This window comes from Oncorhynchus kisutch, linkage group LG1 (genome assembly GCF_002021735.2).
Source record: "Oncorhynchus kisutch isolate 150728-3 linkage group LG1, Okis_V2, whole genome shotgun sequence".
Lineage (NCBI taxonomy): Eukaryota > Metazoa > Chordata > Actinopteri > Salmoniformes > Salmonidae > Oncorhynchus > Oncorhynchus kisutch.
The window spans coordinates 64,460,922-64,487,120 of NC_034174.2; the positions used below are offsets into that span (position 1 = coordinate 64,460,922).

Consider the following 26,199-nt stretch of genomic DNA (forward strand, 5'->3'; position numbering starts at 1 on the left):
GATTGAAGTGCTCTGAGTGGTTGAAAATTCGCACAAAACCACCCTCCTCTGTTCCAAAGCAGCACTCGCATTGGATTATTCTACTGCCAATAGGTTAATCCTGGGCTACCCAATGAAATTACTCGTTTTCTTCTCTTTGATGCAACCTCATTGCTACAAAGTTTACATTAGCTACGCTAGAAGCAACATTGTGTACACTTTTTGAAATTATACGAGTCTGCTATAGTGTACTTCTATTGCAAAATATTTTTCGAATTGAAGAATTAGGTGGAGCGCGTTTTTCATAGAGTAGCCTACAGATCTATGTGCGAATGTGGAACAACTCAGTTGATCCGTTTCTAGTTTGTTAGACCAGTCATATTGCGATCGATAAATAGACTTGTTTACTTACGCCAGTTATGTAGGTTAGCTACATGTAGGCCGGTGTTTTTGCTTTGAGATTTTGTAACATTCCGCACTCATTCGACCTATTTCTTAAATCCTGAATTTATAGTCGATATTGTCAATGTGAGTAGGTAAAATACGTGGTCATTGACTTTTATTGAGCCTCAAGTCTCGTCTGTCATTCTCACACTTCAACGTTTTCCTAGTCACTCAACAATGAATATCTCAAAAAGTGGGTACCGTGTCTTTTCTGCCAACTCGACCACCGCATGCACAGAGCTCGCCAAGAAGATCACAGAGTAAGTATATGCTACGCATTCACATGAATCTCTTGCAACTCACTCAAATTACTTTTTTTTTTCTCTTCAACTGAAATTTGAACGTAGTTAAAAGGCAAATTAGTGATGTCCTAGCGCAGTGGTTCCCAAACAATTTCAGTTACTGTACCACCAACTGAGTTTTGCTCTGCCGGAGTACCCCCTCGTGCATTTTTCCAGTAGGCCTATGGTCTCATGAGTATTCTCAAGTACCCCCTGTGGATAGGCCAAGTACCCCTGGGAACAACTGGTCTAGCGTTGTAGGCCGCTGCTTCTAGAGAACATGTACCGCTGCCAGTGTGGGTTTGAATCCGTCCCAGTGCTCTTTCAGCAAAAACTTTTTCTCTCATATCCAATCAAATAAGTAAGGGACAGGACTGCCCCACTCCTTCAATTTTTATTTTATTTTTAAAAGTAGTTTGAAAATATCCGAATTGGGCTGTCTGTGTAAAAGCAGCCTATTAAGTCTACTTTTAGGTCGCTAGTCTCCAGAGAATCTGCCACTCAAAATTGCAAGGATGAGAGAGGATGATGTCTCACATAACTTTAAGAGACTTCAAGCAAACTTGGCTAACAAACAGATCCCATTCTCGGCAAACAGTATTTCAAACATATGAGCAGTTACAGCTGCTGCCCAGGCCCCAGACTGCCCCGTGTTTCCTATTCACATGTTTTAAGATACAAGTGCATCGGTCCGCAGAACCGAAACCGATACAAATGTAACATGCATTGGTCAGAAAAATAATTCAATTACATTCTTTCTGGCCTACCGAGTGGCACAGTGGTCTAAGGCACTGCATCGCAGTACCAGCTGTGCCACTAGAGATCCTTGTTCGAGTTCAGGCTCTGTCGCGACTGGGAGACCCCATGGGGTGCCGCACAATTGGCCCAGCGTCGTCCGGGTTAGGGGAGAGTTTGGCTGGCAGGGATGACCTTGTCCCATCGCGTTCTAGCGATTCCTGTGGCAGGCTGGGCACATGCATGCTGACAAGGTCGCTAGGTGTACGGTGTTTCCTCTGACACATTGGTGTGGCTGGCTTCCGGTTTAAGCCGGTATTGTTTCAAGGAGCAGTGCGGCTTGGTTGGGTCGTGTTTCGGAGGACACACGGCTCTCAACCTTCGCCTCTCCCGAGTCCATACCGGGAGTTGCAGCGATGAGACAAGGCTGTAACTACCAATTGAATACCATGAAAAAGGGGTAAAAAGAGGGATAATTTTTAGGAACAAGAGTTTGGCCATTGAGAAGGTGCCTGGAAAGCAGGCTTACAGCGGAGCCACTGGGGATGCTAAACACCCTTGCCTGGCTGGGCAGAGATGCATAGTTGTTTATTTTTCTATAGGTTTTCCTAAAGGTTTTTAAGCAAAATAATCCACTCAAATCGGAAAGATTCTTGAAAATGGTAATATGCCAGGCCTATTGGGCCAAAATCAATTATGGCCTATTGTATAGATAATAGAACAACAGTGAACAAAACTTAAGACATCTGATTTATAGTTTAGAGATACTTTGCAACAATGGCCCACTTATCTCTCCACCTTGTTCCTTTCTTTTAGCTTTTAGCAAGTTTACCTTAGCCAAATACATTTAAACTCAGTTTTTCACAATTCCTGACATTTAATCCAAATAATAATTTCTCTGTTTTAGGTCAGTTAGGATGACCACTTTATTTTAAGAATGTGAAATGTCAGAATAATAGTAGAGAATGATTTATTTCAGATTTTATTTCTTCACATTCCCAGTGGGTCAGAAGTTTACATGCACTCAATTAGTATTTGGTAGCATTGCCTTGAAATTGTTTAACATGGGTCAAATATTTCGGGTAGCCTTCCTCAAGCTTCCCACAATAAGTTGGGTGAATTTTGGCCAATTCCTCCTGACAGAGCTGGTGTAACTGAATCAGGTTTGTAGGCCTCCATGCTCGCACATGCTTTTTCAGTTCTGCCCACAAATTCTCTATGGGATTGAGGACAGGGCTTGTGATGGCCACTCCAATACCTTGATTTTGTTGTCCTTAAGCCATGTTGCCACAACTTTGGAAGTATGCTTGGGGTCATTGTCCATTTGGAAGACCCATTTGCGACCAAGCTTTAACTTCCTGACTGATGTCTTGAGATGTTGCTTTAATATATCCACACAATTTTCCTTGCTAATGATGCCATCTATTTTGTGAAGTGCACCAGTCCCTCCTGCAGCAACGCACCCCTACAACATGTTGCTGCCACCCCCGTGCTTCACAGTTGGGATGGTGTTCTTTGGCTTGTAAGCCTCCCCCTTTTCTTCCAAACATAACGATGGTCATTTTGGCCAAACAGTTCTATTTTTGTTTCATCAGACCAGAGGACATTTCTCCAAAAAGTACGATCTTTGTCCCCATGTGCAGTTGCAAACCGTAGTCTGGCTTTTTTTATGGTGGTTTTGGAGCAGTGGCTTCTTCCTTGCTGAGCAGCCTCTCAGGTTATGTCGATATAGGACTCCTTTTTCTGTGGATATAGATACTTTTGTACCAGTTTTCTCCAGTGTCTTCACAAGGTCCTTTGTTGTTCTGGGATTGATTTGCACTTTTCACACCAAAGTACATTCATCTCTAGGAGACAGAATGCGTCTCCTTCCTAAGCGGTATGATGGCTGCTTGGTCCCATGGTGTTTATACTTGCGTACTATTGTCTGTACAGATGAATGTGGTGCCTTCAAGCATTTGGAAATTGCTTCCAAGGATGAACCAGACTTGTGGAGGCCTACAATTTTCTTCTGAGGTCTTGGCTGATTTCTTTTGATATTCCCATGATATCAAGCAAGGAGGCACTGAGTTTGAAGGAAGGCCTTGAAATACATCCGCAGGTACACTGCCAATTGACTCAAATTATGTCAATTAGCCTATCCGAGGCTTCTAAAGCCATGACATTTATTTTCTGGACTTTTCCAAGCTTTTTAAAGGCACAGTCAACTTTGTGTATGTAAACTTCTGACCCACTGGAATTGTGATAATCTGTCTGTAAACAATTGTTGAAAAATTACTTGTCTTGCACAAAGTAGATGTCCTAACCGACTTGCCAAAACTATAGTTTGTTAACAAGAAATTTGTGGAACGTTTAACTTAAAATGTTGATAAACTATTCGTCCATTATAAGCGCAGCAATGCACACAGGGCAGTATGCTATAACCATGAATGTTCCAAAAATGCAATTAGCGGTAAAAACCCGCTCTCCAAAGCACACCGCATGGGTTGTTACTATGACTAGAATTGTGTCTTTGGCTACTTGACAACAAAAGTATGTTGAGAAGATGAAAGAAATACTGGTTTCAATGGCATATGAGGAAGTGTTTATGAAAGGATCCCCTTAACATTCTTATGTTTGGGAACGCGGTAAGACAGTTTCCTCATAAAATGTCAAAAAGTACAGGTTTTAAACAATTACGTTTATAGTTAAATGTACACTTCCATGGCCTCCTGAGTGGCGCAGTGTTCAAAGACACTGCATCAAAGTGCTTGAGCCGTCACTACAGACCTGTGTTCGATCCCAGGCTATTTCACAACCGGACGTTACCTGGGATCCCATAAGGCGGCGTCCTCGTTTAGCCGGCGAGGGGGGCTTTACTTGGCTCATCGCGCTCTAGTGACTCCTTGTTGCGGGCCGGGCGCCTGCAGGCTGACTTCGGTCTTCAGCTGTGCTGTGTTTCCTCCTACACATTGCTGCAGCTGGCTTCTGGGTTAAGCAGGCGGGTGTTTGGCGGGTCATGTTTTGGAGGATGCATGACTCAACCGTCATCTCTATCGAGCATGTTGGGGAGTTAGGATAGGATACAATTTGACAACTAGTTTCTGCCAAGTGGTTGTAGCTTTGACAGCATGTTGACAATGAATTCAGAGCCATTCAGTGGCTAGCCACACTACAAATATAATTTTACCAGGTTCCCAATAAGTAATTATAACAGTCCACCAAAACATACCCACGAGTTTCTCGATTAGGAAGGGGCGGTGTGTGTTTAATTTAATTGTGTATTAAAAACACAGTGAGATAATTGTGAGATTTTGCCAGTGGTTAGAAGGGGGAAATTGGGCTTCCCGGGAAAATGCAAACACTGCATCTTATCTTTGAGGGCTTCTGATGTCAAAATGTAAGTTAAAAGGAAGGGCGATCTCTTGGGAAAATTGTGTAGTTAAGTGTAACTATCTATATCAGCTGACTGTGTGTAAATAATGTATGTCTATGGTGTATGTACTATGTAGGCACCTGAGCTGACCCGTAAGGGAGACTAGGCATCTACATTACCTATCAGATTAGGGGGGACATAGTAGCCTATTATTTGTCCCCCCCCCCCCCCTCCCACACACACTTTGGTTCTAAAATCACTATCACCCATTAATCAAACTTGTCATTTTTGCAGATCAAGTGTCCGAGCTAGGAATGTTTCAATAGTTATTGTTGACAAATTGAGTCAATGAATATATAATGAATGTACAAAAAATTAAGAGCAATGATTTGTTAATATTTGTCTTTCCTATTCACCCTCTAAATGGCACACACACAATCCATGTCTCAAGGCTTAAAAATCATTCTTTAACCAGTCTCCTCCACTTTATCCACACTCATTAAAGTATATTTAACAAGTGACATCAATAAGATTCACCTGGTCAGTCTGTCATGGAAAGAGTAGGTGTTCATAATGTTTTGTACACTTAGTGTATCGCACAGCTGGAATTCCACCCATCTCAAAATCAAATGGTTTGTTCCAGGGAGATCTCTTCTCGCTTTGGCCATGCAGTGCGCCTCAAGTGATTGCTGTCCTTATTATGAATTGATCAACTTTACCCTGTATATATAAAAATTAGCATATACTGATTGTTTAATGCAAAATGACCAAAACTATTGCTGATCGGGAACCTAAACAATCGAAATAAAATCTATTGTAAGGCCTGTTCAGCAGGTATAGCCAAATGAGTCCGTTTGTGATCCTGAGTGGCGCAGCCATCTAAGGCACTGCATCCGGGTTTGGCCGGGGTAGGAAATCATGGTAAATAAGAATGATCTTATCTGACTTGCCTAGTTGGATAAAAATGAGTTCTCTCCGGTAATTTTATTTTTTTCTGGTAAAAACATTTTCAACAGCACATAGACCGCAGCTCCACTCGGGAGACCCATCTAAGGCACTGCATCTCAGTACTAGAGGCGTCACTACAGATACCCTGGTTCGAATCCAGGCTGTGTCACTACAGAGTCCCATAGGGCAGCGCACAATTGGCCCAGCGTCGTCTGGGTTTGGCCGGTTAACTGACTTGCCTCGTTAAATAACCTAGCAAATTACATACATTGTCACTCATCTAATAAAGCCTAATATCACGCAAGCTAGTTTAGATTTTGAATGCTGAAAGTGCCATGCTAATGAGCAAGATCCGGAACAGGCAGCCGACCTCATGTTGGTCAGCGTGCGAAGCTGGGCACAGTATGAATTTGACTAGGCTAAATAAATAAAAATATTGCCTGAGATTTCTCGGCATGCAAAATGACGTGTAGCTCAATGGCGGTCAACACGCGTCACTGAAGGAGAGGACTCATCAGTTGCAGAGTATGTAAGCGGACCGAGGTTGGAGCGAGATTCTCAAAGGCTGGAGCGTTTGCCTGCTCCAGTAGTGCTCACTTCACGAGCTCAGGGCATGCCCGGCCCAGCATGCATTTGTAGCCTACTTGTGCTGCTACAGCCCTTTACTCATGACAGTAGCGAAAGTTCACTAAATATTTTCATAAAGAAACTGATAACACAGGTGCGAAATCAAGATGAGGAATAAGAGAAGGAGTGCGGTGACAACTAAAGAATCATTGTGGAATCTGAAAAGATAATTATCCCGAAAGCGTGATGTGTACTTACTACAGTTGAAGTCGGAAGTTTACATACACTTAGGTTGATGAAACACAAATAGTACTGTTGGGCCATGATGACCATTGTTAGAATGAAAAAGGGGGATGCTTGCAAGCCGAAGAACACCATCCCAACTGTGAAGCACGGGGGTGGCAGCATCATGTTGTGGGTGTGCTTTGCTGCAGAAGGGACTGGTGCACTTCACAAAATAGATGGCATCATGAGGAGGGAACATTTTGTTGATATCTTGAAAATTGGTGTGGATCTATTGAAGCAACATCTCAATACATCAGTCAGGAAGTTAAAGCTTGGTCGCAAATGGGTGTTCCAAATGGACAGTGACCCCAAGCATACTTCCAAAGTTGTGGCAAAATGGCTTAAGGACAACAAAATCAAGGTATTCGAGTGGCCATCACAAAGCCCTGACCTCAATCCCATAGAACATTTGTTGGCAGAACTGAAAAAGCGGGTGTGAGCAAGGAGGCCTACAAACCTGACTCAGTTACACCAGCTCTGTCAGGAGGAATGGGCCAAAATTCACCCAACTTATTGTGGGAAGCTTGTGGAAGGCTACCCAAAACGTTTGACCCAAGTTAAACAATTTAAAGGCAATGCTACCAAATACTAAGTATGTAAACTTCTGACCCACTGGGAATGTGATGAAAGAAATAAAAGCTGAAATCATTTTCTCTATTATTCTGACATTTCACATTCTTAAAATAAAGTGGTGATCCTAACTGACCTAAGACAGGGAATTTTTACTTGGATTAAATGTCAGGAATTGTCAAACTGAGTTTAAATGTATTTGTCCAAGATGTATGTAAACTTCCGACTTTAACTGTATATAGTGTGTGTACACCCCTTCAAATGAGTGGATTTTGGTTATTTCAGACACCCATTGCTGACGGGTGTATAGAATCAAGCACACGGCCATGCAATCACCATAGACAAACATTGGCAGTAGAATGGCCTTACTGAAGACCTCAGTGACTTTCAACGTGGCACCGTCATAGGATGCCACCTTTTCAACAAGTCAGTTCGTAAAATTTCATCCCTGCTAGAGCTGCCCCAGTCTACTGTAAGTGACGTTATTGTGAAGTGGAAACATCTAAAACACAACTGCTCAGCCGCGAAGTGGTAGGCCACCCAAACTCACAGAATAGGAACGCCGTGTGGTGAAGCGTGTAAAAATCGTCTGTCCTTTGTTACAACACTCGCTACCAAGTTCCAAACTGCCTCTGGAAGCAACGTCAGCACAAGAACTGTTCGCCACACACAAGGGAAAGGGGGATACCTAGTCAGTTGTACAACTGAAATGTGTCTTCTGCATTTAACCCAACCCCTCACAAGCCTAAGATCACCATGCCCAATGCCCAGTGTCGACTGGGGTGGTGTGAAGCTCACCGCCATTGGACTCTGGAGCAGTGGAATCGGGGTCTCTGCAGTTATGAATCATGCTTCACCATCTGACAGTACGACAGACGAATCTGAGTTTGGCCAATGCCCGGAGAACACTACCTGCGTGACTTCTTAGTGCCAACTGTAATGTTTGGAGGAATAATGGTCTGGGGCTGTTTTTCATGGTTCTGGCTCTGCACCTTAGTTCCACTGAAGGATAATCTTAACACTACAGCTTAGGGGAGGCCCTTTCCTGTTTCAGCATGACAATGCCCCCATGCACAAATCAAGGTCCATACAGAAATAGTTTGTTGAGATCGGTGTGGAAGAACTTGACTGGCCTGCATAGAACCCTTTACCTCAACCCAATTGAACACCTTCGGGATGAATTGGAACGCCTATGCCGATGTCCCCATGAGCAAGGCACTTAACCCTAAATGCTCCAGGGTCACTGTTGCTAATGGCAGACCCTGGGTGTGACCCCACTCTCTGTCTCTCTCGTTGAGTTTGAATATGCAAAAAAACACATTTCCAATCCACACGTGCATAATACACTTGTACTTATATGAAATAGGTCAAATATAAGCCTCCACAATAATAATAATAATTGTTCTTATTAATAATAATGGATGACAGTTGGGCATGTTACTTACAAGGCGGGCATTCCTCCTGTGTGTGGACAATTTAGTTGTGTGTTTATTTACTGTCTAACATATTCCTTCTCTCCTTGCAGACGGCTTGGCGTAGACTTGGGAAAGTCAGTTGTTTACCAAGAGTCCAACAGAGGTGAGATGCCAGGTTATCCGTTACAGCTTCATACAGTATACACAGTGTACAAAACATTAAGGACATATTCTTAACGACCAGCTCGATTCGGTCTTATGTGGCAACATTTTAAATAGTTTTATTTAACATTTTTACATGGGATTAAAGTAGACTTGGAGCTAGAAAATGGTATCATACAGTACAGTTGAGGAACAATTGGGAAAGTACTTCTTCTTTGAAAGTTGATAAACATGTAACCTCACTTTTGATAAAATGGCCCTTGAAGGTTTTGTGACACCTATTGGAGAGCTCTTCTTTGTCTATACCTGTTCATTATTGTTCACACCCTCTTAAGCCTTAGCCCCACCCATCTCTTTAATGATTCACATGAGGCCATGTGCTAAACCGAGTGAGTACAGTAGTGTACTAAACAAAGATTAAGACTAAAGGTTTATACTATGTCTTTTGACATGTCTGTATACAGTTGTTGCAGTGACACCATGAACATTCTATTGTCGTCCAACATCAAACATGTCGTTCTGAAAAAGTATAAACACAAAAACGACAGGCTGTATGATGACAGCACACTGGTGGTTCAAAATAGCATAACTGGTGTATTTTAACACCAATAATCCCATCTGTTTAAAAAGGAATTTAGTTTCTGTCAATCTTGAAAACCAGGCAACTAAAAGCAACTTTCTAAACAATGTTTTGGTTAGTTTCTAGCTTTTTAGCTGGCTTGCCAGTTCAAATAATGACCATATCATAGAGCTGACAACATTCATTTAGCTAATTTGTATTCATTATTATAGGAAAATAAACTCACAACAATATCATTATTTATAAGTTAATGGCAAGCTAATTCCAGAAAATATCTTAAGGTTGTGATTGTGACTAAATAAAATCATTTTAGAACATTGACACTGTCTCGTTGGCCTAACGTTATATCCTAATTTGTCTTTGTTGCAGGTCATGTTGTTCTTAACTTTACCGTCTCTGGTATCCACGCACTATATCAAATAAAATAAAAGTTTATTTGTCACATGCATAGGATATAAAGGTGTAAACGGGACAGTGAAAGGTTACTGCATAGTGGAGTCAAAAAACAAACAAAAAAAAAATATTTTTTAGACATGTAGCTAGCTAAACAAAGAACCATAATCCCAACTCATAACTTTACTGTCCTTTATGAATCTACAAGTAGCTAAAGCTAACCAACTAGGTTCAATGTTACTTAGCTAGCTAACAATGGGCTATAGCTAGCAATGCAAATGGCTCTGAGATATGAATAACATTACATAGATCATACAGGTAATGTTAGCTACCGAGCCAGCCAGCTAACGTTAGCTAGCTAGCAGTACGCTTTAACTTGCAATGAAAATTATTTTCATGGCTAGCGTTAAGGTTCCTGTCTTTATCCATGGCTAAATCAACTAGGCTCGTAATTTAACTGTTTTATTTGTATTTACAGATGGCATACAATTTTGTTATTAAGGCACTTGAGAGTTCACATACCAAAATAAGCATTTTGATTTCAAAAATATGTTTACGTTCAAATACCTCTCATGTGAAAGTAGTGACACGCGACAGGAGTTTTCCTGAAACGAGTCACATTGAGTTGCACCCACCCACACACTTTTGCCCTCAGAACAGCCTCAATTCGTGGGGCATGGACTCTACAAGGGGTCAAAAGCGTTCCACGGGGATGCTGGCCCATGTTGATTCCAATGTCAAGTTGACTGGATGTTCTTTGGGTGGTGGACCATTCTTGACACACAGGGAAGCTCTTGAGTGTGAAAAACCCAGAAACGTTGTAGTTCTTGACAAACCGGTGCACCTGCTACCATACACTGTTCAAAGGCACTTAAATCTTTTCTTGCTCATTCACCCTCTGAATGGCGCACATACACAATCCATCTCTCAATTGTCTTAGGTAAAGAAGGGTTTTAACCCTTGTCTCCTCCCCTTCATCTACACTGATTTTTAAGTGGATTTAACAACTGACAATAAGGGATCATAGATTTCATCTGGTCAGTCTGTCATGGAAAGAGCAGATGTCCTTTAATGTTTTGTACACTCAGTGTATCTAAAATCTACAGGCTTACTATAGCACTATAGTATAGATCCCTCAAACTCAAATCTGGACATAGAAGCCAGTACCACTGCATCTTTTCATTGTTCCCCTTTAATCAGGGACTGATTTAGAACTGGGACACTAGGTGTGCAAGTAATTATCAGGTAGAACAGAGCAGGCTCTGGACCTCATAGTGTAAGAGTTAAATGTCCCTGGTATACAGTGCATTTGGAAAGTATTCAGACCCCTGACCTTTTCCACAGCCCTATTCTAAAATGTATTAAATGGTTTTCTTTCATCAATCCATACACAATACCACAATGACAAAGCAAAAACAGGTTTAGATAGTTTTTATTTTTAATACATTTGCAAAAATCTCACGTTATGTCCCTTTACTCAGTAGTTTTTTGAAGCATCTTTGGCAGCGATTACAGCCTCAAGTGTTCTTGTGTATGATGCTACAAGCTTGGTACACCTGTATTTGGAGTTCCTTTCATATTTTTCTGCAGATCGGCTCAAGCTCTGTCAGATTGGATGGGGAGCGTCCAATCTGACAGTCCGGGCTCTGGCTCAATGACTTTCAGAGGCTTGTCCCAAAGCCACTCTTGCGTTGTCTTGGCTGTGTTTAAACTTTTTTTAAACCTTTATTTAACTAGGCAAGTCAGTTAAGAACAAATTCTTATGTTCAATGACGGCCTAGGAACAGTGGGTTAACTGCCTGTTCAGGGGCAGAAACGACAAGAGTTTTACCTTGTCAGCTCAGGGGTTTGAACTTGCAACCTTCCGGTTACTAGTCCAACACTCTAATCTCTAGGCTACACTTCCGCCCCCACTTAGGGTCTATGTCCAGAGCAGGTTTTCATCAAGGATCTTTCTCTACTTTGGTCAGTTCATCTGACCATTCATTCCCTCAATCCTGTCCCTGCTGCTAAAAAACATCCCCACAGCATGATGCTGCCACCACCATGATTTTACCGTCCTCCAGACGACATGCTTTGCATTCTGGCCAAAGATCAATCTTGGTTTCATCATACCAAAGAATCTTCTTTCTCATAGTCTGAAAGTCTAGGTGCCTTTTAACGTGCATTTTACTGAGGAGTCTCTTCCGTCTGGCCACTCTACCATAAAGGCTCTTCCTCTGTAGAGATTGTCCTCCTTCTGGAGCTCTGTCGGAGAGACCATCAGGTTCCTGGTCACCTCCCTGACCAAGGGCGGCCAGCTCTAGGAAGTCTTGGTGGTTCCCAAACTTCTTCCATTTAAGAATGAAGGAGGCCACTGTGTTCTCCAACATTTTTTGGGGTACCTTTCCCCAGATCTGTGCCTTGACACAATCCTGTCTCGGGGCTCTACGGACAATTCCTTCGACCTCATGACTTGGTTTTCGCTCTGACATGAACTCTCAACTGTGGGTCCTTATCTAGACAGGTGTGTGTATTTCCAAATTTTTCAACCATGTTGTAGAAACATCTCAAGGATGATCATTGGGAACAGGATGCACCTGAGCTCAATTTCGAGTCTCATAGCAAAGGGTCTGAATACTTATGTTAGTAATAATAATAATAATATTTTTATATAACTGCAATTTAAAATTAAAATAAACTGTTTTTACTTTTACCATTATGGGGTGTAGTGTGTAGATTGAAGAAACCTTTTTATTTAATCAATTTCAGAATAAGGCTGTAACATGAAAAAATCAAGGGGTCTGAATACCTTCCGAGTACACCGTAGAGGATGGTCTGCATACTGTATGTTGGGTTACTTGCTCCTGAAACTGATTTGCTTTGTTTTTTTTATTTACAGAAACTAGGGTGGATGTGAAAGAGTCTGTTCGTGGTCAAGACATCTTTATCATTCAGACCATTCCAAGGTGAGAGGATCCGGGTATCATTTTAATTTACACCATCTGAAATGAGTGTGTATATTCTAGTTGGTGGGATATGCATTATCGCCACAGAACCAAATGGATCATTAGAAACTAGATGAGAGGAAAGTAAATGTATTCCCTTGTGAAATTAGGCAGACATTGCTGATCAGTCATTCATTGGTTGGCAGGAGCTGCCGGGTGAAGTGAGAGAGCAATATTAACAGCCAGCTAGGGGGCACTGACCTGTAAAGAGTAACTTTCCTGAACTTTTTATTTATTTTAATCGAAAACCAGATGTTTTTGGTTTATTTATAGTGAAACACATCAATTCTGGTCTTCATTTTGACAGTTCATTGCAGAAGGGATATGTTTAGGTATTTTAGTAGTAAATCTAACTCTTTTTGTCCCTAGCTGTTAAATTCAACCATTTGAAGTCATAATGTAAAGAAGGCACCTTGAGAGGGTGCCTCTTCAGCTTGTTTGGTATGAAATCCACTCCCTTCTAGATGTGCTGGTTGGTACCACCTCAAGGCTCACTATTAAAGCAGGTGACAGCACTCCTTTTTTACATTGGTCTTGGTAAGTGTAGTGTGCCAATATATTTTGCATGAGGCTTCCTTGACTAAACTACTGACGTTACACAAAATTCAAAAGGCAGTAAGGCAGATTTCCACATGACCAAATTCAATGTTTTTGATTACCGTTTCATACACTTATGTGCTTTTACGAAGAATAAAAACGGGGGCTATGAGGATTCTACATTTTATATTTGTAGGTATATCCATCATACGAGAAATGGGTGACAATGGTGGCCATGTCAACTCAAATTTTCTCCCAACTGCTATGACTAATTTGTGGCTCATAGTTCAATGGTTTGGATTTCTAATCCCACATGTGCAAGATATACATTTTTATTTCAAACCTTTAATTTACAGTATTTATCCCTGGTAGTAGTTGTAGGGTTTTACTCGCCGGTTCTGCACCCTTAGGCTAGACCAAAACATTGCCGTCCCTTCAAGAATAGACCCAGTAAGCAAAAATATGTTGGAAAGACGTTCAATTTAGGTTCTGAATGAAAGGTAAAATGCATCTATTCCGGACGTTGAAATGATGTTCGTTTTCGGTTCTGAATGAAAGTTGACAAGATGTAATTCATAGATGTCTGTTTGTTCCAAATAAAGGCTGGTCCAGACCGGACAAAATTTTTTCCAAAAGGCATCAGCATCGGTCTGTGCTTACTGAGGTATAGCCTACTGCAGGGACGGGGAACTCCAGTTCTTGGGGGTGGGAGGGGAGTCAACTTTTTCCACATCCCTAGTCAACACAGCTGCTGAAACGAATTTCATTCTAAACTGAAGATAATGATTAGTTGATTATTGGTGTCAGATGTGTTATCTAGGGCAAAAGTGTGACACGAATCATCCCTGGCCTACAGTGTTGTCTAAAATGTAATTTTATGAATGCCCATCTGTGTGGTAGGCCTACCATTTGGTAAAACACAAAAAAAGACCAAAAGACGGTGTCGGTCCGTGCTTACTGGGGTGCAGCCTACCATGTCAGCCCACAATAGTGTAGGCCCATCATTTGTAAAACAGGCCGTTGCATTGGCTTTATTAGTCCTGATTCCTGTGACAAATCAATTTGGCTATTTAAGCTGTATCACCTATCCAATTGTATCAGTAGGAGTTATCCTGAGCCTATTTGCAATGTGTTTACACAGCGGAAAATAGAGGATTTTCTTTTTCACTAATATCAGCTTGTAAAAAATGTACGTATACAAACTTGAAACCACTGATCATGAAATGTATCCCACGGGATGAATGTCCTGGACAGCAATTCTGAGGAGCCTGGCTGTCTATTGTACTTTGACCTGTCCTGTCGTTAGGATATATTTGATTGGAACACCATTTAGGTTAGGCTATTTGATTGGAACGCCGGTTAGGTTAGGCTATTTGATTGGAACGCCGGTTAGGTTAGGCTATTTGATTGGAACGCCGGGTTAGGTTAGGCTATTTGATTGGAACGCCGGGTTAGGTTAGGCTATTTGATTGGAACTCCGGGTTAGGCTATTTGATTGGAACGCCGGTTAGGTTAGGCTATTTGATTGGAACGGCGGGTTAGGTTAGGCTATTTGATTGGAACGGCGGGTTAGGTTAGGCTATTTGATGTAAAAATACATTTTAAAAAAGTGTCTCATTACGTTGTTATACATTTTATCCCCAGCCTGTAGGCTACAGAAAAGGCCACATACTCTCTCTACCATATGCTACATGATTTATGTCATTTCTTTTGATGGTATGTTGGTGGAACGCCGCAGCGCTGTCTCTCTCCAACAGCGCCCCGGAGAGGTGCACTTGGAATGGACAAGATAAATATTTTGTCTCCCTGCTTTTGACAAAGTTTGCACTGCTTATCATAGGGCAGCATCAGCGCTCACTTTAAAAGCCCAAATGCCACAGGTTTAGAGAAATTGTCATTGTTTTGGGGTAGAATTACTGATGTTGGAGGTGAATCTTGGTCAATTTAGCTCAGAAAATAGCGCTCTAGTCAATCTGGGGCCAGATTGATCTTAAACCGCAAGTGGCAATAGATGTCAGGAACTTGGTGACTACTGTTTACCCACCCCCAAAATGTATATATGAGTTTACCCCCCCCCCCCCCCCCCCCCACACACACACACACACACACACACACACACACAACTTCTAGCCTGAATGCATTTTTAGAACCATATGTAGGGTTGGGCAAAGGGTGAAATTGGGGTTGTTACCCTTTAATGATTGTGGTTGGCGCTGCTGTTTCAGGATGCTGTCTAGGCCAAATCTACTCTGGCACTACCGCATTGCACTCTTTTTATATTAGTTAAGCTACTAATTATAGTTAGTAACAGTGCATCAAGTCCCCAACAAAGTTTGCCTCTGCTTCTCTCATGAACTGGCTGATCTTGAGGCTTAATTATTTAGAAATGCCCCGTAGCTTTCAAGGTTATACTTCAGGGTTTAGGGAACGACTGTTAGTGTGGCACTCAAGTAAGTAGTAAGTTTTAACATTGTAAGATACTGACTAGCGTCATACTCAAATGTGTAGTGTTTAACTCAAAAGACTAGTGTTTAACTCCTAGAGCGAACGTTCTGTGGGCTAATGTGGTCTTGAGACGCGCCGACATCTTGAATTCTATACCACGTCAGTTACTACGACATGCAAATTTAAAACCATAACACGAGTTTTATTCAACAGTTTACTGAAATATCTACAATAACTACTCTTGACTCTATCTTATCTTACCTCTATCCATCTGTCTCCTTTGCCTTTTTGAATGGTTATTTTGTCCTACCCAGAGACGTGAACACGGCCATCATGGAGCTGCTGGTCATGGCCTACGCTCTCAAGACTAACTGTGCCAAGAACATCATTGGGGTCATCCCCTACTTCCCTTACAGCAAGCAGTGCAAGATGAGGAAGAGGGGCTCCATTGTCTGCAAGCTGCTGGCCTCCATGCTCGCTAAAGCCGGTATGTTACTATATGGCTACTGTATTTTCTCGTTGTTGTGATACCAATAATTTTTGTTGTTGCGTAAATGATTACAATGTTGTAGGAAGATGGTTAAAACTCTGCTAAGATAAGTTGTACACAAATGGATAATTTGGTAGGAGTTATACACAGTTATTATGAGAGAGAAAAAATGCTTTACCACATACTGTGAGGTAACTCAGCCTGGTCTCAAATCAAATTGGATTGGTCACATACATGTGTTTAGCAGATGTTATTGCGGGTGTAGCAAAATGCTTGTGTTTCTAGCTCCTGCAGTGCAGTAATATCTAACAAGTAAATCTTAACAATATCACAACAATACACACAAATAAGTAAAGGAATGGAATTACGAATATATGGACAAACAATGTCAGAGCGGCTTAGACTAAGATACAGTATAATAAAATACAGTATATACATATGAGAAGAGTAATGCAAAATATGTAAACATTATTAAAGTGACTAGTGTTCCAATTATTGGTGGCCAATGATTTCAAGTATATGTATTTAGGCAGCAACCTCTAATGTTAGTGGTGGCTATTTAACAGTCTGATGGCCTTGAGATAGAAGCTGTTTTTAGTCTCTCGGTCCCTGCTTTGATGCCCCTGTACTGACCTCGCCTTCTGGATGATAGCTGGGTGAACCGGCAGTGGCTCGGGTGGTTGTTGTCCTTGATGATCTATTAGATTTTTGTAATACATTTTTTATTCAACCTTTTAATTTAACTAGGCAAGTCTGTTAAGAACAAATTCTTATTTACTATGACGGCCTATGAAAAGGCCTCCTACGGGGGCTGGGATTAAAAAATAAAATGTAGGACAAAACACACAGCATGGCAGCAACACAACATGACAACAACATAGCAGCAGAGCAACATGGTAGCAGCACAAAACATGGTACAAACATTATTGGGCACAGCAAGAAGGTAGAGACAACAATACATCATGCGAAGCAGCCACAACTGTCAGTAAGAGTGTCCATGATTGACTCTTTGAATGAAGAGATGGAGAGAAAACGGTCCAGTTTTTTGCAGCTCGTTAGTCGCTAGCGGCAGCGAACTGAAAAGAGGAGCAACCCAGGGATGTGTTAGCATGGGGGCCTTTAGCAGAATGTGACTGACAGAACGGGTGTATGTGGAGGATGAGGGCTGCAGGAGGTATCTCAGGAGGGAGTGAGGCCTAAGTGTTTTTATAAATGGGGCTCAACCAGTGGGTTTTGCGATGGGTATACAGTGATGACCAGGTTATAGAGGAGTATAGAGTGCAGTGATGTGTCCTATAAGGAACATTGGTGGCAAATCTGATGGCCGAATGGTAAAGTACATCTAGCCGCTCGAGAGCACCCTTTCCTGCCGATCTATAAATTACATCTCCGTAGTCTAGCATGGGTAGCATGGTCATCTGAATCAGGGTTAGTTTGGCAGCTGGGGTGAGAGGAGCGACTACGATAGCCTCCAGCTTTGATGTGTACCATCTACCTATACTCCTAAGTACTTGTATGAGGTGACTACCTCAAGCTCTAAATCCTCAGAGGTAGCAATCACACCGCGTTGGGAGTGGGGCATTCTTATTACCAAACCACATGACCTTTTTGTTTTGGAGGTGTTCAGAACAAGGTTAAGGGCAGAGAAAGCTTTGTTGTAAAGCGTTTAACACACAATCCGGGGAGGGGTCAGCTGAGAATAAGACTATCGTCTGCATGTAAATGGACGAGAGCGCTTCCTATTGCTTGAGCTATGTTGACATATAAACTCAGCAAAAAAAAAAGTCCTCTCAAATGTATACATGCATGTTATTCAATCATTTCATCCACATTGCACTTGTGCGTCAACGAGCGTCTGGGTTGCCGAACGCCAGAATAGAACTTGGTTTGGTCCTCACAAGTTTACAAACCCACGTGGGGGCTTGAAAGACTAACGAGGAGAGGATAATAAATGGGAAACAGTTGGTTATCTTTGATCTGTGGATTAATCGTCAGAGTAGAGAAATACAGTTTTGCATAACCCGGGGTCTAACATCTAAAAAGAGGACCATATGCATGTCCGGTTAAATAACAATCCAATGTTCATCTCCCAGGCCAACTAGCTGGCAACAGCTGGCTAGATACATGTCTGAATGTTTGTGTTTCGATCTGCCCCGACATTAATAGAATTGATTCACACTTGGTTTTCACACACATGTCGGGTGGGGATGGACAAAATTATAGTTCGCACACGGATCTACGCAAGCCAGTCTAGCCGGGGTGTTGCTTGACCCAGTGGTGGATAAAGTACCCAATTGTCATACTTGAGTAAAAGTAAAGATACCTTTTTAATAGGAAATTACTCAAGTGGAAGTCACCCAGTAAAATACTACTTGAGTAAAAGTATTTGGTTATAAATATACTTAGCTATCAAAGTAAATGTAATTGCAAAAGTATAAATCATTTCAAATGGCTTATTAAGCAAACCAGACAGCACGATTGAGTAGTTTATTATTATGTAAGGATAACCAGGGTCACGCGACAACATGCATCATTTACAAGCAAAGCATTTCTGTTTAGTGAGTCTGCCAGATCACAGGCAGAAGGGATGAGTAGGGATGTTCTCTTGATAATTGTGTGAATTGGACCATTTTCCTGTCCTGCTAAGCATTCAAAATGTAACGAGTACTTTTGGGTGTCAGGGAAAATGTATGGAGTAAAAAGTACATCATTTTATTTAGGAATGTAGTGAAGTTGTCAAATATAAATAGTAAAGTACACCCCCCCCCCAAAGTATTTTTACTTAAGTATTCTAGACCACTGGCTTGACCCACTGGTGTTATCACAGGGCTGACTCACATCATCACCATGGACCTACACCAGAAGGAGATCCAGGGCTTCTTCAGTTTCCCTGTTGATAACCTGCGTGCCTCGCCCTTCCTGCTACAGTACATCCAGGAGGAAGTAAGACTACATTACCCAGAATCCTCCAGTCACTTGTATCAGATCATGCATTTGTTGACTAAAGATTAGTTTTAATGTGGTGTTGAACTGTGAAATCATGTTGGATAATGTTTATTTGTTTCTAGATTCCAGACTACAGAAATGCCATTATCGTTGCAAAGTCTCCTTCAGCGGCCAAGAGGTAACATAAAGGTTGGGAGTTTTCCAGCAAGATGGATAGTGAATGATGTGAAGTGTTTGTGGCTGCAGATTTGTGGGTAACTGTGTTTGCTCTGTATGTATTTAAATCCTTTTTGTGTGTGTGTTCCAGGGCTCAATCTTATGCCGAGCGGCTGCGGCTGGGCCTGGCGGTGATGCACGGGGAGGCCCAGTGTTCAGAGTCTGACATGGCCGACGGAAGACACTCACCCCCTCCAATGTCTTCAGGACGCACCACCTCTGGTCACCCTGGTCTGGAGCTGCCATGTAAGACACCCCCCCCCCCCCCCCCCCCCCCCCCAGACTCATACACCAGAAAATACCCCTGACTTTGACCATAACACACAAAAATCACTGTTGCGTTGCTCTCGTATATAATCAGCAGACAGTGGTATGTAACCACTGTCACAGAACAGGATGAGTTGAGCCCTGACTGCTGTCTATCTGAGGAATCCATAGAGACGTAATGAGTCTGAACAGCAGGGTTAAATCCTCACTGCTTATGGGAGTAGACGGCACTGGGATGGGCCTCCCATGTAGCATGCATACACTTGTGAACGGACATACACCCAGACTCTGATCCTATCCATTGTAGAGTCACTGTAAAACATGGCATTGGGTCAAACGGAGGCTTTACAGAGATCTAATGGAACAGTATTTACAGAAAAGAGAACAAACTATATTTTGCATTTATGGACTGGAAAAGTGGTAATCTGTCCGAATAACAACCCATAGCAAGTTAATTTTTACAAATCCAATTGTTATAGAAATGCTGTAAAAATATCCAGCCCTGAATGCCCTAAGGCACCAGTAGCAAAGAGAACCTCCACACATTGTCCTCATGCTGACAGTGGACAACTGGAGTGTTCAGCCAGGGCTGTAGTATGTGTTGGTTCAGCAACAAAGCACTCCTTCTCAGCAGCCTGACACTACTGCAAATGCCTGTGAAATACTGCAGGCAATAACAGGCATCCATTGACACGCAAAGTGACACGTTTAATCTTCGCTTTTTTCCCCCTGTGTTATTCTTTATATTCAACTTATTTTATTGCGTTCCTTGGATAAATAGGACCAGAAGGCCTGTCTTCAGTTCTGGAATTGTCTGTATGCTGCCTCTGTCTGTCTATTATATACTCTCTGTATATGACAGTGTTGACGTATACCATTTATCTTTTGAAGACACAGGGAGGCACCAGGCTTCATTCCCAGGCATAGAGCTCCCAAGTATGACCGTAACGCTCCACTCTCTCTTCCTCTAACCTCCTATCCTGCAATACTATCTGATCTTTTATACCTGCCTGCATGTAATGTTGATGTCTACTGAGGGAGTTTCCATTTCTAGCAGCACTGACCTTCTAAATTCCCCTTTGTGAAGATCTCAGTTAAGTGTTTAGACCGAGGGCGGGGGGGGTCAAACATGTGTGGGGGTTTGAGTTAAAACAAAAACAAACAGTCAGGGGAAACGCTCAGTCGACATTGAAATGACTAAAACCACATCTGAACTGTGTTGAGATGATAATGGTCCTACAATTATAGTCTCTTCACTTTTTACTCAGCCTGCTAGCAGTCATCGAAACGAAAGCCAGACAGTCGTGGGAACATCGGAAATTCCAAAAGCAATGGATAGAGGACTATTTATTTTTTTAATTTGGACGGTGAGGAAATGTAGTCAATTTTAAGTGCGGCCTTCCGGACCTCAGTGAAGCCCGAAGACCCCTCCTGGTTTAGACTGTTGGCTAAACCAAATTTGGTATGATTATTGAAACAAGATATCTGTAAAACAGCAGATTTCTTCACCTCCAAATTGGTGTCAAGGTCTTTGAGAGAATCCCAAGTTTACATTGTACGGTATTCCTCACATTTGCATGCCTTTAGGTCTAATACACAATTAACTGTGAACTTCCAAAATTCTAATAATAAAATCATTGCATTCAACCCTACCGATAGCAATAAGAATCTGCTGGATGCATTCATGCCTCTTCCCATGTATACTTTGGAATTGCACAACAATTAATACCCGTCTGAAACCGTGTGGCTTGTCAACATTCCCTTCAACATGCCTCTCATCCTCAAATGTAGCATTTATCTGACCTTTGACCCCTTCAAAACAACCAACAAAAGGGCTGCTACAGCAAATGTCTTACCAGAGGGCACCTACTGTATTCCACTGCCATGTTGGTGATTGGCATACATTTTATGGAGCCAATAATTTCCCCATAAACGTTATGCCATTTGGGCAATTTAACTATGTCTCTATAACTCCAAATGGAGATGAAGGAAACATTGCAAGCACCTCCGAGGCCCAGTGAGGCATGATGAAAAGCTTGGTTGTGTTCCCCTGCATCCTTTTTCTTGATCAATTCCTAGTTTCGAATTTTTCAGCAACGGTATGATTCTTGTTTATTTAAAAACTCACCCCTCTCCCTGAAGCCTTAAAAAAATATTTAAAATGTGTAGAGCCTCACGATTCAACCCTGAGTTTTTAAATACACGCCTCTGGACTGACGATGAGGACGCTGGTTTGAAGTTGGTTGTGATTTGGCATGGCATGGGGTTGCTCTGTGGATCCCTAAATCCCAAACCAGATGTTTGATTTGTGGAATGGAAGACTGCTCTATACTCATGAGCCATGTGTTGCTACCATCCCAATATGCCTGCTATCATTTCACCTTGTTGTCCCTTCTGTCAAAATGAGAGTTTTCAGGATTATTCTGTAGCAGTCTGTGGACATTGAGGTAGAGCTGTCTTGCATGGTCTTTGCAGGTGTTGAACTTGATCCCTTCTTCCTCGTTCTCCTCATCCCAATAATTTGAATCTCATTTTTTTTCTCCCTGATTTCCTCTGCACCACTGGTTTGAAAGTAATGATCAACCTCTCTCCTTTTCTCTTTCAGTAATGATGGCCAAGGAGAAACCGCCTATCACTGTTGTGGGAGATGTGGGAGGTCGCATCGCTATCATTGTTGTAAGGATTCTATCGTCTCTCTTATTAATGTTTAACTTTGACCCCTATGGGACAAAAAAAACTGCATTGTCCAAGCTATTTTAATAAGCAAGAATTACTTTTGAAGTCAGAAGTTTACATAAACCTTTGCCGAATACATTTAAACTCAGTTTTTCACAATTCCTGACATTTAATCCCTGTCTTAGGTCAGTTAGCATCACCACTTTATTTTAAGAATGAGAAATGTCAGAATAATAGAGATATATTTATTTAATCACATTCCCAATCGATCAAAAGTTTACATGCATTCAATTAGTATTTGGTAGCATTGCCTTTAAATGGTTTAACTTGGGCCAAACGTTTCGGGTAGCCTTCCACAAGCTTCCCACAATAAGTTGGTTGAATTTTGGCCCATTCCTCCTGACAGAGCTGGTGTAACTGAATCAGGTTTGTAGGCCTCCTTGCTCGGCACATGCTTTTTCAGTTCTGCCAACAGATTTTCTATGGGATTGAAGTCAGCGCTTTGTATGGCCACTCCAATACCATGACTTTGTTGTCCTTAAGCCATTTTGCCACAACTTTGGAACTATGCTTGGGGTCATTGTCCATTTGGAAGACCCATTTGTGACCAAGCTTTATCTTCCTGACTGATGTCTTGAGATCTTGCTTCAATATATCCACATAATTTTCCTTTTGCATCATGCCATCTATTTTGTGAAGTGCACCAGTCCCTCCTGCAGCAAAGCACCCCCACAACATGATGCTGCCACCGCCGTGCTTCACGGTTGGGATGGTGTTCTTCGGCTTGCAAACATCCCTCTTTTTCCTCCAAATGTAACGATGGTCATTATGGCCAAACAGTTCTATTTTTGTTCCATCAGACCAGAGGACATTTCACCAAAAAGTATGATCTTTGTCCCCATGTGCAGTTGTAAACCGTGGTCTGGCTTTTTATGGCGGTTTTGGGCTTATTCCTTGCGGAGCGGCCTTTCAGGTTATGTCGATATAGGACTCGTTTTACTGTGGAAATAGATACTTTTGTACCTATTTCCTCCAGCATCTTCAAGGTTTTTTGTGCTGTTGTTCTAGGCTTGATTTGCACTTTTCGCACCAAAGTACGTTCATCTCTAGGAGACAGAACACGTCTCCTTCCTGAGCGATATAACGGCTGCGTGGTCCCATGGTGTTTGTACTTGTGTACTATTGTTTGTACATATGAACGTGGTACCTTCAGGTGTTTGGAAATTGCTTCCAAGGATGAACCAGACTTGTGGAGGTCTTCCATTTTCTTCTGAGGTCTTGGCTGATTTCTTTTGATTTTCCCATGATGTCAAGCAAGGGGGCACTGAGTTTGAAGGTAGGCCTTGAAATACATCCACAGGTACACCTCCAATTGACATCATTTATCAGAAGCTTCTAAAGCCATGACTAAATCTTCTGGAATTTTTCAAGCTGTTTACATACACTAAGTTGCCTGTGGCTTTAAACTTCTGACCCGCTGGAATTGTGATACAGTGAATAATAAGTGAAATAATCTGTCTAAACAATTGTTGAAAAAATGGCTTGTGTCATGCACAAAGTAGATGTCCTAACCGACTTGCCAAAACTATAGTTTGTTAATTAACAAGAAATGTGTGGAGTTATTGACTCCTAAATGCATGCAAACTTCTGCCTTCAACTGTATACAAACTATTTAAGTTTTACACTCACTGTTCTGAGGAAGTTCTCATGTAAGATGTATTTGGACATACTGTATGATCCAGATCTCGTGTGTTTTTTAGATGCTAATAACGGTTATTTTGTTCTAAGTCCTTCCTTGTTGTTTCCCTCTCTCAGGATGACATCATAGATGACGTGGAGGACTTTGTCGCGGCGGCTGAGATTCTGAAAGAGAGGGGGGCCTATAAGATCTATATCATGGCGACACACGGCCTGCTCTCAGCAGAGGCCCCGCGACTCATAGAGGAATCCGCCATCGATGAGGTAAGAGGAAGGACACAGGCTGTACTCGCACAGACTTTTATTAAGCCTGAAATGGCTGTTTTTTCGAACATCGACACAGGTGACAATTTTTGTAGGTAGTCTGTGCTGCTCCGATACTTGAAGCTGCATAAGGGTCGGAATTATGTCTATTTGCTGGATAAATCAAACAAATCTATGCTTTCACAAACCGATACCCCAATACAGTAATATGCAATGCATATGCAAAAAAAAAAACTTTGCGTTCTTAAGCATAGTGCCTGCTGTAACCTAGCTCTCCATTTTGGGTCCTTGTGCCCCCCCCCCCCCCCCAGGTAGTGGTGACCAATACAGTCCCTCATGAGGTCCAGAAGCTCCAGTGTCCCAAGATCAAGACAGTGGACGTCAGTATGATCCTGGCCGAGGCCATCCGACGCATCCACAATGGAGAGTCCATGGCTTACCTGTTCCGTAACATCACAGTAGATGACTGAGCTACACGCACAAACACCTTGTGTTCACACCGTGAGACCAAGGATGTTCAATTCCGTTACATTGGAACTTGTTTCTTTTCATTCTAATTGACTTCCTATGTAAAAACAAATTCTCTTGCATTCTCAATAAATGTCTACTGTTCATGCATACATACCACTAGTCCTTTACTGTACACTGCTATACTATATGCATTGTAAATACATCGTGAAGCACAAACTGCACATATATCTTGGATTCATTTAATTTAATCCCACATTGTGTGTATTGTATAACTTTTACAGCATAGCATTGGGTTAATTAAGCCTTTTTGATTATGTATTTGCGATCAATTGAACTCCAATATTGAAGCAAGACTGGTACATGGTTAGTCTTTTCAAAGGGTTACTGAATTGTCTTGAAGTTACATGCCCATGGCCCAAAGCCCTTCGCAGCCATTGAACTAGAGCAGAGTATTGTAACAAGTGGCAATGCCTATTTTAGTCACAGATACTGATACCTCTTAACTGATATCGGACAAGAATAGACACCTGCAACACAGTCTGTTTTCTGCACACACAAAAACATAATGAATAGGTTATTTAATCTGCCACTTTGCGAATGATAGAAAAATCACGAGGACCTCAGTCTATCAGCGTTCATGGGGATTTGATCTCCATTTGCTCATAGATTCAAACGGAATATGCACATCAAGGAATTTACTGAACCCATTAACCACACGGAAGTAGACGAGGCTAAGCCTTTGAAGAGAACAAATGCTTAAATCTGCTCTTACATGCTTTCACGTGTAGCGATAATCTCTTCTCTCTCGTTCCCTTGAAGCTTTGTGTTCTGCTGAAGTCTGTCATGAGCAAACAATAGTCTGAATGGTGAAGTACTGGCTCTATGTTCTGCAGAGGTGCATTGAGTTGGCCTGTTCGGTTTCTAGATATTGCGTGCCTCTCCTTTTGTCTCCCTCACACAGCTAAGTGTTTACCATCCGTGGAATCCAACGTTCATAAGGCTGTCGAGCTGATGTTGAAGGGTCAAGCTGAATAGCTCGTGTCAGTTGTCTCTTTCTGCCAGCTTATTCAATAGGCCTACTTCTCATCTTTTATGATCTACCACACACTCAATGACTCAATGGAAACATTGTCTCTCTCAAAGTTGACGCTGGTTTTGGTTGCGTGTGTAACATCTGGGTTCCTCTATAAATTCAAATGAAGCCTGTTTGTTTTCCATGTGAACCGTGTCCTGAAAGCAAGTGGTACTGGCTTAAATGTATGGCAATGAGGCAAGTCCGTGGATCAACTAGGCAACCAGTCTGTTTAAAGAAGTGAGGACATGTATATTTTGTATAGTTTAATTTAATTTTTTTGCCACGTTTTGCAAGTGATATCACACAATTTCACTTCTGGTTGTCTGAAGATACAGCATTAATAGCAACTACGGTATATCGCTAAAAGTAGAAAGACCACCGTTCATTATGGGATAGAATGTGGAGTCAAACGG

The 26,199-nt window shown here is 41.9% G+C and overlaps 1 protein-coding gene across 3 annotated transcripts; it reads left to right on the plus strand.

Annotated features, from left to right (window-relative positions):
• Window positions 1–65: 65 nt before the first annotated feature.
• LOC109875953 (phosphoribosyl pyrophosphate synthase-associated protein 1) lies at window positions 66–24,862 on the plus strand. Of its 3 annotated transcripts, XM_031829771.1 has the most exons (12): window positions 69–507; window positions 591–683; window positions 8,690–8,742; window positions 12,596–12,662; window positions 15,998–16,170; window positions 19,001–19,116; window positions 19,242–19,297; window positions 19,427–19,581; window positions 20,494–20,538; window positions 22,208–22,278; window positions 24,094–24,240; window positions 24,552–24,862. In XM_031829771.1, exons 2-12 carry the CDS (start codon window positions 601–603, stop codon window positions 24,708–24,710), a joined length of 1,125 nt encoding a protein of 374 aa, XP_031685631.1. In that variant the 5' UTR covers window positions 69–507; window positions 591–600; the 3' UTR covers window positions 24,711–24,862. The 3 variants fall into 3 exon arrangements, with proteins under 3 accessions (XP_020323998.1, XP_031685637.1, XP_031685631.1); XM_031829777.1 differs by lacking the exon at window positions 20,494–20,538 and having other exon boundaries at window positions 67–507; XM_020468409.2 differs by lacking the exon at window positions 20,494–20,538 and having other exon boundaries at window positions 66–683.
• Window positions 24,863–26,199: the final 1,337 nt, after the last annotated feature.